Consider the following 13,077-nt stretch of genomic DNA (forward strand, 5'->3'; position numbering starts at 1 on the left):
TGAATAAAAGCAGTACAGCACCTGCATGCAACCCCAGTAGTAGGGGGTGAGGACAGGAGGGTTAGAAATTTTTAGGATATCTGGAAAAAGCAAATGTGTTTGTAATCCCACCACACTCTGATACAACCAACCATACTGTAATTTAATTTTATGGTTGTGTATGGTTTTATACTGCCATATTTTTGTCTTGTCTTGAGATAGGGCCTCGGGTAGCCAAGGCTGACCTTCAGCACGCTAGGTAGTCAAGGATGCCCTGGAACCTCTGATCATCCTCCCCCCTCCCTTCTAAATGCTGGGATTACAGGTGTGTTCCACCACAGCCAGTTTAGGTGGCCCTAGGGATCTCACCCCGAGCTTCATGCATGCCAGGCAGATATGCTACCAACTGACCAAGTCACCTCCAGAGCCCCACGTAGACTTACATGTTTAACTTTGGCATCGTGTGTGCGTTACCATGTGCGTATATGGGGTAGACGGTCCTTTTGTTTATATGTTGCTTTCATTGGTTAATCAATAAAGAAACTGCTTGGCCTGATAGGGCAGAATTTAGGTAGGCGGAAAAGACAGAACTAAATTCTGGGAGGAAGGAAGTAGAATGAGAGAGAGCCACCATGGAACTGCCAGGTCAGACATGCTGACTCCCAGTAAGCCAAGACCTCGTGGTGACATACAGATTAATAGAAATGGGTTAAATCAAGATGTGAGAGTTAGCCAACAAGAGGCTAGAGATAATGGGTCAGGCAGTGATTTAATTAATACAATTTCTGTGTGGTTTTTTCGGGTGTAAGCTAGCCGGGAGGCCGGGACAAACAAAGGGCTGCCCTCCTCTTGCAACATGTATAGTAGTATATTATTTGTGTTTTAATAAATAAAGCTTGCCTGAAGATCTGAGATAGGTCCTGTTTTACACAGGGTATCAGAGAGAAAACATTAGGGAGTTGTATCTTAGGAATCTCAAATAAATTTTAATAGCTAAGCTTGTTTAATAAGTCTGTGTCGACTTCAAAAGAACGGTACTCAACTTCATATGGAAAAGCAAAAATCCCAGGATAGCCAAAACATCCTGTACAATAAAAGAACTTCTGGGGGCATCACAATGGCTGACTTCAAACTCTACGACAGAGCTACAGTACTGAAAACAGCCTGGTATTAGCATAAAAACAGACAAGAGGACCAATGGAACCAAATTGAAGACCCAGATATAAATCCGCACACTTTCGAACACCTGATTTTTGACAAAAAAGTAAAAAATATCAAATGGAAAAAAGAAAGCATATTTAACAAATGTTACTGGCATAACGGTTTATCTACATGTATAAGAATGAAAATAGACCCATATCTATCACCATGCATAAAACTCAAGTCCAAATGGATCAAAGACCTTAACATAAAACCAGCCACTCTGAACCTCATAGAAGAGAAAGTGGGAAGTACACTTGAACGCATTGACACAGGGCACCACTTCCTAATAACCCCAGTAGCACAGACACTGAGACAAATCATTAATAAATGGGATCTCCTAAAATTGAAATGCTTCTGTAAAGCAAAGGATATGGTCAACAAGACAAAATGACAGCCTACAGAATGGGAAAAGATCTTCACTAACCCCACATCAAACAGAGGGCTGATTTTCAAAATATACAAAATATACTCGAGAAATTGGTCATTAAAGAACAAATAATCCAATAAAAAATGGAGTCCAGACCTAAACAGAGAACTCTCAACAGAGAAATCTAAAATGGCTGAAAGACAAGAAAATGCTCAACATCCTTAGTCATCAGAGAAATACAAATCAAAACAACTCTGAGATTCCATCTTATACCTGAAAGAATGGCCAAGATCAAAAACACTGATGACAACTTATGCTGGAGAGGATGTAGGGTAAAGGGAACACCCCTGCATTGATGGTGGGAGTGCAAGCTGGTACAGCCCCTTTGGATGTCAGTGTGGCGATTTCTCAGAAAATTAGGAAACAACCTTCCTCAAGACCCAGCAATACCACTTTTGGGTATATATACAAAGGATGCTCAATTGTGCCACAAGGACATATGCCCAACTATGTTCATAGCAGCATTGTTTGTCATAGCCAGAACCTGGAAACAACCTAAATGTTCCTCGACTGAAGAGTGGATAAGGAAAATGTGGTACATTTACACAATGGAGTACTTTACAGCAGAAAAAAATAATGACATTTGCAGGCAAATGGATAGAACTAGAAAACATCATTTTGAGTGAGGTAATCCAGACCTAGAAAGACAATTATAATATGTACTCACTCATAAGTGTTTTTTAAACATAAAGCAAAGAAAACCAGCCTACATGGATCTAATCTTCATGGGAAGTAGAAAAAGACAAGATCTCCTGAGTAAATTGGGAGTACAGGAACCCTGGGAAAGGGTTGAAAGGGAGGGAAGAGGCAGGGAGGGGAGCAGAGAAAAATGTAGAGCTCAATAAAAGTCAATAAGAAAAAATAAGCAATTGATAAGTATGTTTTATAAAATATTTAGGGCCTACTTATACTAAAATATACTTGTTTATCTGAAATTAAAAAAATAAGTCTGTGTCAGAGATCTAATTTTGTTTATAGTAAACTCTGGTTGCTTTTAAAGAGCTTTGCGTGGATTACACAAAGGAGTTGAACTCCTTCCCTGGCACCCACAGAACCGCTAATAGATCTACCAATGAGCCATGACAGTGTTGTCAGAGCAACGAGAGTCGAGCAATTGGTAAACAGGCTATGTGCATCAGGAGTATAAGCAATTTTGTGCACAGTTGCTTAGCAGGCCCTCTGTGTGAGTTGTTCAGAAATGGCAGGCAGGACGGCTGATGGATGATAGAGACACTTTTAACTCTATGCTAATGTGTTCACCGGTAGTTCCAGAAAAGAGAACTGCTCATAGAGTGTGTGCCTGTCAAACCAGACCTGCAGCTTTTAGCTCTGGGCTTCTTTGTTGCTGGTTTGGTTTGGTTTTTGAGGTAAAGTCTCAAGAAGCCCAGGCTAGTCTTGAATTCCGGATCCCAATCCTCCTGCTTCAGCCTTCCAAGTGTTGATATTTTGGGCAATCACATGGTGGCTCACAACCATCCATGAGATCTGGTGCCCTCTTCTGGTACCACCATAGCTAGTCATATCATAGTTCCTAAATGTTTCTCAAAACACATGGAAGTCATACAACTGATTTTCATTTTTTGACCCACATTGTGCCTATGTGTGTATACATATACATATCATAAATCTCTGATATAAACATGGTATGGTGGAGTCAGTTAAAACAGATGAGACAGTATACTTGTCTCTGATCTCTCCCTATTATAAACATACGTGACATGCGTTCAAATACAGAGGAACAAAATAGCTCTACCTAGAGATGAACTCAGCCGTTTGATTTCTTTATTCAGAATTGGAGAGGTACTTTTAGATCATTCAATCATTCAAGAAATAGCTGGCTGAGTTTTCATCACGTACAGAAAAGTCGGGAACATCAAGGGGTGGGAGTTGGGAATTGGTAAGACAGCTAAATATCCCGAGAGAGTTGGTTCAAACCGTAGGATGGAGGTGCTGGGGAGCATCCTTGGAGAAGGCGTAGACAGTGGAAACTGTGTTTTATTTATCCCAAGGGCTGATAAGCAAAGGACTTTTTACATTTAAAGGTTCGGCACTAAGAGAAGAGCACCATGAGAGGAGTAGATGGGGACAGTAGAGAAGGGGCTCAGTGGGGAAGCTCAGAGAAGGGCATTCTGCTGGCACGGAGGAGACATTCGTCAGTGGGAATTACATCCTTTAACTTAACATCGTGCTGTCACCGCGGAAACATTCGATACAGTTTTACTTAGTATGGTTTCACTTAGCGGGGCTGGAGAGATGACTTGGGTTATGAGCACTGGCTGAGGTCCTGAGTTCAATTCCCAGCAACCACATGGTGGCTCACAACCCTCTATGAGATCTGCTGCCCTCTTCTGGCCTGCATGCAGACCCGCAGGCAGAACACAGTATACATAATAAATCTTTAAAAGAAAGGTTTCACTTAACAATATGTGGTTTCTCTGTATTAATGAAGAATCTTAGGGGCTAGGGAGATGGCTCAGCAAACAAATGTTTACCATACAAGAATAAAAACTGAGCTTGGATCACCAGGGAAACACCGGGCAAACCTGTAACAGAGCATTGGAGAGACAGAGACAGGAGGGTCCCGGAGGCTTGCTAGACAGCTAGTCTTGCCTAATCAACGAACTCCAGATTCTGTGAGAGATGCTGTCATACATTTAAGGCGGAGAGCAACAGAGATCCTGTGGTGGTCTGAATAAGATGGTCCCCATAGGATCACGTATTTGAACTAAGGAGTGGAACTCTTCGATAGGATTAGAAAGATCAGGAGGTCTGCCCTGATGGAAGAAGTGTGTCACTTCGGGTAGGCTCTGAGGTTTCAAAAGCCCATGCCAGGCCCAATGTATCTCTCTTTCCGCTTGCAGATCCGGATGCAGCCCTCCTCAGCACCGTGCTTACCATGCCTGCAGACATGCTTCCTGCCATGATGGTAATGGACTGAACCTCTGTAACTGAAAGCAAGCCCCCAGTTGAATGTTTTCTAAGAGTTGCCTTGGTTATTGTGTCTCTTCACAGCAGTAGAACAGTGACTGAGACAGACACCTATTGTGACCTCCAGCCTCTTCATACATGCACACATGTGCATATGCACACGCACACATATATTAAAAACAGTAAATGTTGGGGTGAAGAGATGGCTCAGCAGCTAAGAGCACTGGCTGCTCTTCCAGAAGACCTGGGTTCAGTTCCAGCACCCACATGGCAGCTCACAACTGTCTGTAACTCCAGTTCTAGGGGATCTAACACCTTCAAAGCAATGAACATAAAATAAATTTTAAAAAGCATTAAATGCCTTCTAAACAAAACATTCCATTAGAAAAGTAAGCAGTGACTTATTCATCCTCTGTGGCTGGACCTTGCCATTTTTAATTTTCTGTTAACAGCGTCTTGGTGAAGATTCTTGTTGATCTTTGATCACTTTCATTGTTGCTTTCTTAGAAAACTCATATTTCACAGACTTTCTAGACCACAAAGAATATTGATCCATACACACACACACACATCCACACACGTGCACTCTGTCTGCAGCTTGCTGCTGACGTGTGTCTTTGAAGCAACAGGGAAATAACCAGATTGGAGACTTTGTCCATGAAAGATAGAGGTTTGTTCAACTTCTACTGCCCAACTGTTACTGAACTCCGTGACCCAAATCAGGTCCAGCCAACCATATCCAATAAGCCAATAAAAATACCAAACTAACTGTGGAAAAAAGAAAATGGGAGACTTATGCAATGGAGTCACATTACTGACTTGGAGAACAGGTTGTGACTTCCAAGTTCGATAACACAGCCATAGAGTATTTCCGGATGGCGCGTTGTTTGGGGAGTTTATCTTGATTCCCGATGGACTGACTTCAAAAATGATCATTAAGCCAAGGTGGCAAGTCTCCAGGCTGCTGAGTTATCTGGAAAACCCTTTGATGGTGTGAAGGGAAAAGAGATGGAGCAGCGGTGACTTTAACTGTGACGAAGCCTGGGCTTTCTAAGCTATCGGGTTGACTCTGGTCATTTAAACCTGCCATGGGGAAGACCCAGTGCCCGGTCCGGCCTAAGGCTCTAAACCAGGGATGTCAGGACGAGCTTGGGAGCCTGTGGTCCCCACACAACGCAGGTGGGCGTGTCGTCCGGCGCCGCTGCCCCTGCGCCGCCCCGCCCTTCGGTAGCAGCGCCGCGCCGATTGGCCGCGCGGCAGCCTGTCGGCCGTCACGTGCCGGAGCGTCCCGGGAGCCTGGCTCTGGGCGGCGGGGCATGGACCCTCTGGCGGCCCCCGGTCAGGGGTCCGGAGAGCCCAGTGCGCGGGAGGCCCCCAGCGCGGAGGTGAGCGCCGCGGGGTGGGGGACCCGGGCTGGAAGCCGCGGGACTCGCGCGCTGCCGTCCGGCCGCTCACCCGGGAAACGCCGGGGCCCCGCGAGCGCGGGCAGTCCGGCCGGTAACGGCGGGAGCGAGCGCGCGCGCACGCGGACCCGAGCCCGGGGTGGTAGCGGGCGCCGGAGGGAGAGGAAAACCGGGGAAACCGGGAGAGCTGGGGGCCGGGGTCAGGTGGGAGCGTCGAGGAAACGGGTTTTTCTTTTCTTTTTCTTTCTTTTCTTTTTTCTTTCTTTTCTTTTTTTCTTTTTTTTTTACCTTGAGAATCTCTGGCCGTTGGTGGGGATGTGCAACTGACTTTGGACGCCAGATGTCACCGGTGCTTTATTTTTTCCCGTTTCGTGAAACGGAAAGGCCCCTTGTGACACGGGTTTCCAGAAACTTCTTTTGGAGTGGGTGCAATACCGCCTTTTCCTATGACCCGCCCTTATTCAGCGGCCACCTCTACAGTGAGCTTGACCGTAGGCATCCTATTTACCAGAAGCCACGCCTTGTGCCTGACACAACGTGTATGCTAATTGGGTCTATGAACGGAATGCTTTCCTTGAGCCTCAGAGATGCTACTTGCAGCAACCGTAGCAAAAGATTCGCCAAGAAAATTGGCTTTGCAGAATAGGACAGCACTCATTTTGTCAGGGTGGCGCAGGGGTGTTCTTAGATGAGAGGGCAGTGGCCCAACAAGGTCAGGAGGTCGGAAATGGAGCAAATGACCCCGAAGCTTGGATCCTAGAGCAGGCCTGGTCCAGGATGAGGTCAGTGGTTCAGCGAGTTGCCATTCGGAGAACGTGCGAGCAATATGAATGGCATTGGAGGTCTGTGATGGCAGTGGAGGGCCCACGAAGGTTTTGAGAAGAGTAGTGATTGCCCTTTCTAAGACTGAGCAGGAGTGGAGAGATGGCCCAACACCTTGCGGGGGTTGGGGGGGGGGGGGTTGTTAGCAGTGAGCTCTGGTTATGGGTTATCGCTGATCACAGGAGGAAGGATCATTAAAAGTCCAGGCATGAATGGATAATGAATGCAAATTAGTGTGTGCTAAGTGCAGGTGTATGATGGAACGTTCATTTAAGACTGGGGAGAGAGCACGGTGTTGGTCCTAGAGAGTTTGGTTCCCAGCACCCACAGTAGGTGACTCACAGCCATCTGCAACTCCCTGTCCAGGGGATTTGGTACATGCACACTTGCAAATATATGTAAATATAGAAATAAATAAAAGCTTAAAAACAAAGTGAATATAAGGCCAAGAAATGTTACTTGTCTGTAATTTAACAACAGGTGGTTTTGTTACTGTTGTTGCCTTTATTGTATTTCTTGAGACAGGGTCTCATGTAGCCCAGGAGCTCACTCTGTGACCAAGACTGACCTTGAACTTCTTATCCTCCTGCCCCCACATCTCATATGCTGGGATTAAGGGTATGTGCCACCATACCTGGCTTTCTGTAGTGCTGGAAAACCAACCTGGGGCATTGAGCACACTAGGCAAACACTCTACCAACTGAGACATCTCCAGCCTGTGCTAGGTGTTTTCATAAATGTTACATCAACATAGGACCCCTGCAAGGTCAGAATAACCACCCCAGGTCACACCCTGGGTGCGTGACAGGGCTAAGATTGGAATCTGGCCTAATCAGTCTGTGGGCATAACTGGTTCCACTGGAGAGAGGAACTTGGGGACAGTAAAATTTGGGGCACTCTGAAGTAATGGGGAATAAAATGACCTGGTTGTCAGTAGGGATTTAAGTATTCCGTTCACTGTTTAGAAACTAAAACTCTAGGTCCCCACATACCACTGGGGAGACACTGTCAGAAGGATTAGGGGCTGGAGAGGTGGCTCTGCAATTGGGAGCGCTAGCTGCTCTTTTGCAATACTCAGGTTTGGTTCCCAGCACCCACATGGCAGCTCACAGCTGTCCTGTGACTCCAGTTCCAGGGCTTCCAGCATCCTCATACAGACAAACATGCCGCACCATACATACATACATACGTACATACATACATATACATACATACATACACACACATAAACCAGTGTAAGAAGGAGTTGTTAGATGTAAGGTTAAGTAACTAAAAAAAAAGGTTTGCAGAGAAGTAGCAGGTGCAGGAAACAGCTACCAATCCCGGCCAGGAAAATGAGATGAAGGCAGAGCTGCTCAAGTGACAGAGGAAAGGATTTACAGACAGACCTGGAATTACAAACCCCGAGACCCAGGAGCTGGCCAGATTAGCTCTAGAGTGTCTGAGTGTGAAGTCCGGTACCCAGACTCCTGAAGAGGGACCAGGGATGAGAGCAAAACTGGCCACTGTCAGTTGGCCACCGCAAGGAGGCTTTCCCAGTGGTGTAGGTGGAGAAGCATTGCTGGATGATGCCTACAGGCCTGGTCTCTCTAGCCTTGCTGGGAGCAGGAGCAGGTGCAAACCCAACAGTGTGAAGAGCACTATGGGAGAGTGGGCTCAGAGCATCGGGTAGTGACGTCCCAGATACCCAAGTTCCTGGGTAATGATTTCTTCTTCCACAGGCTGGCTTTGCTGCAGCTGACCTCTCTGGTCAGGAGACAGAGACTGAGATGGCCATGGATCGACTAGGCAAGTAGACGGCAGAGACCTGGGGTGGATGTTGGAAGAGATGGAGGGAAAAAAAAGCATAGTCCCTTAGCCTTATGCACTTTTTCTTGCTAGCCAGTCCTCTCTGTCAGTGAGTTACCTTCTTTGCCCAGTGTTTCGGTGGAACCCTTCATTTGGAGGCTTCAAGGAAGTACTCGACATGGTTTGGATTCAGACCCTCATTTCACTGGGAGGAATAACTGAAAAGCACACAGAATATGTAGGCAGAACATTGTTTCAGTTCCAGGTCCAGGTTATAGTCCTTGAAGGGCTTACATTTTTAATCCGTAGGTAAGTCACTTAGCCTTTCTGTATCTGCAAAATGGGCTGATGATACCTCCTAGGGTTGGTTTTAGGGTTGCATGAGAAGATAACACACTAGCCACTGTGTAATCATAGCTAAGTAAGAAATTCAGTCGTTCCCCCCCCCCTTTTTTTTACCATGCTTAGTGAACACGGGAAGAAAGTTCTAATGGGTAGTGCTGGTCTACAGATGAAGCCAGGATGGGTGTAATTGTAGCAGCTGGCAGGTGCTAAGCACTCACTGTATTCCAGGCACAGCTCCCAGTGTTTCCTCTTTGCCTAAATAAACTCACAACAGCCTGGTTACTGTTTAAGGCACATAATAAAGTCTTAAAATGTGGCAAAAGATTTATACTATAAATTTACCATTTCGCTGTATTAAAGCGTACGGTCTGGTGGTGTTCAGCCCGGTGACTGTTGTATGGTTGTCACCTCTAGTTGTGGGGTATTTCCCTGACCCTAATAGGAAATCCTGTACCTGTGAGTAAACACTCTCCACTCTCTAGTTCCTGAGCCCCTAACTACTGATAAGCTTTTTTCCCTGCCTAATGATTACCTGGTGTGAACAAATGCGTATGTACAGTAAATGAAATTACACAATATATCGTCTCTTGTGTCGGCACACTTCCGGGGTCTTTCCATGGGGCAGCACCCACCACTCATCCGGTCACCAGCCCCAGCAGCGTGCAGACTGATGTGACGGTGAACAGTGCTGCAGGGGACTTTTTTTTTTCTTGTCTGAACTGTTTTTAGTTCTCTTGGGTTTAAGAATTGTTGGGGCTTGTGGCAATTCCAGGTATCAGCTATTATGAATCAGTTAAACATCAGTCCAGTGGCACATTTAGTATTTGGCAGGGCAGATCTGAACTCAGGTCATCTGTCTCTAGATTCCCTGCTCCTCGCGCATTGTGTATGAGACGTAGTGACAGCTGTAACACCACTGCTGTTTAAGGCCAGTTACTCCTTCTCTCAGCCCTGTTATCACCACAGGACGCCTGGCCTTGAAGGTCCATTGTCCTTCCCCAAGTTCAGGAAGAGGAGTGTGGGGACTGGCAGGCCCTGTTCTCTGCTGCCCTTTGTACTAGCACTCACTCTGACGAGCTTTGAAGAGGAAAGTGTGACACCAGCTTGACTGGAAAAGTACATCATTTGCCAGAGGCCTCTGGGTTCACTGGTGAATAAACTACCTGAAAATATCCCTGTACAAGACCCTCTGTACTCAATGGCCTTGTCTAAGACAAGCATCTTATTGGGAGAAAATGATCAACCCTATTTTGAAAACACAATTGTTAAGTGTATTTTGTAAGTGTAAGTACTCTGGTAACTAAAGACTGTGTAGATTTTTACTCCCTCTTGGAAGAAGGCTACCGGAAAATGTCTAACCATATGAGCAGAACTCCTGCGGTTTTATCAATTTTAAAACCTTTTTGTTGACTTCATAGCCAGAGGAGCCCAGAGCATCCCTAATGACAGCCTTGCCCATGCTGAGGGCCCAAGTGCGGAAGAGGATGGCTTTGCTGTGGAGAAGGAAGCTGATGGGGAACTGTATGCCTGGGAGCTGGCAGAAGATCCGCCCATGGAACAGGCTGCTGATCTCTTTAGTGAGGACTGGGACTTGGAGCTGAAAGCAGACCAAGGCAATCCTTACGGTAGGCAGGGCGTGTCTGGGGGCTGAGCCACAGCTGCTCAGACCTTCTTACCACTTCCCCTAAAAGCAGATGGTTTAGGAATGGGATCATATACATGAACTCGGCCTCATTTTGGTCCAGGTCTGGAATTTTGCTTTTCTATATTAAAAACAAATTGTACCAACTCAACGTGTCGATTTGTTTTCTCCGAAAGTCTTTAAGCTGAGCTGTGCAAACAGCAGTGGTCTGTGATCCATTTGTTTTCCTTTTTGCTTCAGAGAACATTGAGGATAGATGAATTGTTGAGAATGCCTTTCTTCAGGAGAGGAGGGGTGTGTGTGTGTGACTGTTATTAAAATAATTGCAAGTCTTCCCTCTAAACTTTCTCTTCTTGTGCAATCCAGTTTCATTTCCCTCCTTCCTTTAACCTGTCTGTTGCAACTGTCTGCAGATGCCGATGACATCCAGGGGAGCATTTCTCAAGAGATTAAACCTTGGGTGTGCTGTGCCCCGCAAGGAGACATGATATATGACCCCAGCTGGCACCATCCCCCTCCACTGATACCACATTATTCTAAGATGGTCTTTGAAACAGGACAGTTTGATGATGCCGAAGACTAACTCGTCACTTTCTGCCTCGTGGGAGCTCGTGTTCTCCAGACCAAGGGTCGTTTCCTGTGTTCCCAGTGAGATGGCCTACGCAGGTGTCGTTCCCAGTGTTCCTCAGCATGGGCCACAGGCGGCTATTGACTGGGCCTGCCGCTCTCCATTTTGTTGCTGTTAGTTATGTTGTTGTTAATGGGCACTTTGGTGTGTATTGGCATTTTTGTTTGTGTCAAGAGTTGTGTTCTTTATAAATAAAGGAAAAAATAACTCAGTGTTCTTTGCATTTCTTCCAATAGACCCAAAGGGGCAATAAGAATTGGAATTTAGGGCTGGAGAGATGGCTCAGCAGTTAAGAGCATTGCCTGCTCTTCCAAAGGTCCTGAGTTCAATTCCCAGCAACCACATGGTGGCTCACAACCATCTATAATGAGGTCTGGTGCCCTCTTCTGGCCTGCAGGCATACACACAGACAGAATATTGTATACATAATAAGTAAATAAATATTTTTTTAAAAAAAGAATTGGAATTTATTTTGTCCTAGGCAAACTGGGATTAACTTGAGGGCACATCAGCCATTACCATCAGTCTACGTAGTGGGAAACGCTCTAGACCTGTAAGGGCAAAGAACCCACACCACAGACGAGGATACTGCGAAATAAGACGATACTGTACACCTGTTGTGCTATAGGAAAACACTGAGTTGAAAACTCATTAGAAATAGTCTTACACCAGGCGGTGGTGGCGCACACCTTTAATCCCACAACTCGGGAGGCAAAGGCAGGCAAGAGAGATCTCTGTGAGTTCAAGGCCAGCCTGGCCTAAAGAGTTGAGTTCCAGCACAGCCAAAGCTACATGGAGAAACCCTGTCTCAGAAAACCAAACCAAACCATCTTTTTGGTTTTTTTTTTTGTTTTTTGAGAGAGGGTTTCTCTGTGTAGCTCTGACTGTCCTGGAACTAGCTCTTGTAGACCAGGCTGGCCTCGAATTCAGAGATCCGCCTGCCTCTGCCTCTGCCTCCTAGTGCTGGGATTAAAGGCGTGCACCACTACTACCTGGCCCAAACCAAATAGTTTTACAGATGAAGAAAATAAAAATTCATTAAACTAGTCAGTCATATTAAGAAGCTATTGTGGCCAGGTGGTGATGGCGCATGCCTTTAATCCCAGTACTCAAGAGGCAGAGGCAGGCAGATCTCTGAGCTCAAGACTAGCCTGGTCTGCAGTGAGTTCCAGGACAGCCAAAGCTACACTGAGAAACCCTGTTTTGAAAAACCAAGAGACTATTGTGAGACCGGAGAGACAGCTTAGTGGTTAACAACAATGGCTGCTCTTCCAGAGGATCCAGGTTCAATTCCCAGCACCCACTTGACAGCTCACAACCTTATACTCCAGTTCCAGGGGATACAACACCCTCGCTCGCAGTATATACAGACAAAACACCAGTGCACATTAAATAAACAAAGAGATAAGTAAATAATCTTTTTTAAAAGAGGCTATTGTACAGGAAGCAGCCATTACATTGTATCACACACAATAAGCTGTAAAACCAGAGTGGGTGAGGCAAGAATAGTTTACATTTAAGATGGTTCTCAACCTTCCAAATGATGAGTCCCTTTAATACAGTTCCTCACATTGTGATAAGCCAACCATAAATTTCGCTGCTACTCCCTAACTGTAATTTTGCTACTGTTATGAGTTGTAATGTAAATATCTGATATGCAACCCCAGTTGCGACCCACATGCTGAGAAACCCTGGTTTAAAACAAGCAGGGTTAAGGCTTGGAACCCAATGAGCTAAACCTAGCTGTGCAGCAGACAACATCACCGCCCCACACAACACTGTTAAGATGAGGCAGCTAAGACTGGCAACCACTGAAACCACACAAACTTTAATACACCAGTGCGCATGAGATTTCCAATGGAGCACTCAGACACTGTGGCTCCTAATTTAGAACTAAGGGAAAAGATGGCTT

At 45.8% G+C, this 13,077-nt stretch overlaps 1 protein-coding gene across 1 annotated transcript; it reads left to right on the plus strand.

The window, feature by feature from the left end:
* Positions 1-5,804: 5,804 nt before the first annotated feature.
* On the plus strand, positions 5,805-11,377 carry Coprs (coordinator of PRMT5 and differentiation stimulator). The gene is made up of 4 exons (XM_038327185.1): positions 5,805-5,922; positions 8,484-8,550; positions 10,314-10,520; positions 10,951-11,377. Exons 1-4 carry the CDS (start codon positions 5,854-5,856, stop codon positions 11,118-11,120), a joined length of 513 nt encoding a protein of 170 aa, XP_038183113.1. The 5' UTR covers positions 5,805-5,853; the 3' UTR covers positions 11,121-11,377.
* The last annotated feature ends 1,700 nt before the right edge of the window (positions 11,378-13,077 follow it).

The sequence above is a fragment of the Arvicola amphibius genome, chromosome 4, assembly GCF_903992535.2.
Source record: "Arvicola amphibius chromosome 4, mArvAmp1.2, whole genome shotgun sequence".
Lineage (NCBI taxonomy): Eukaryota > Metazoa > Chordata > Mammalia > Rodentia > Cricetidae > Arvicola > Arvicola amphibius.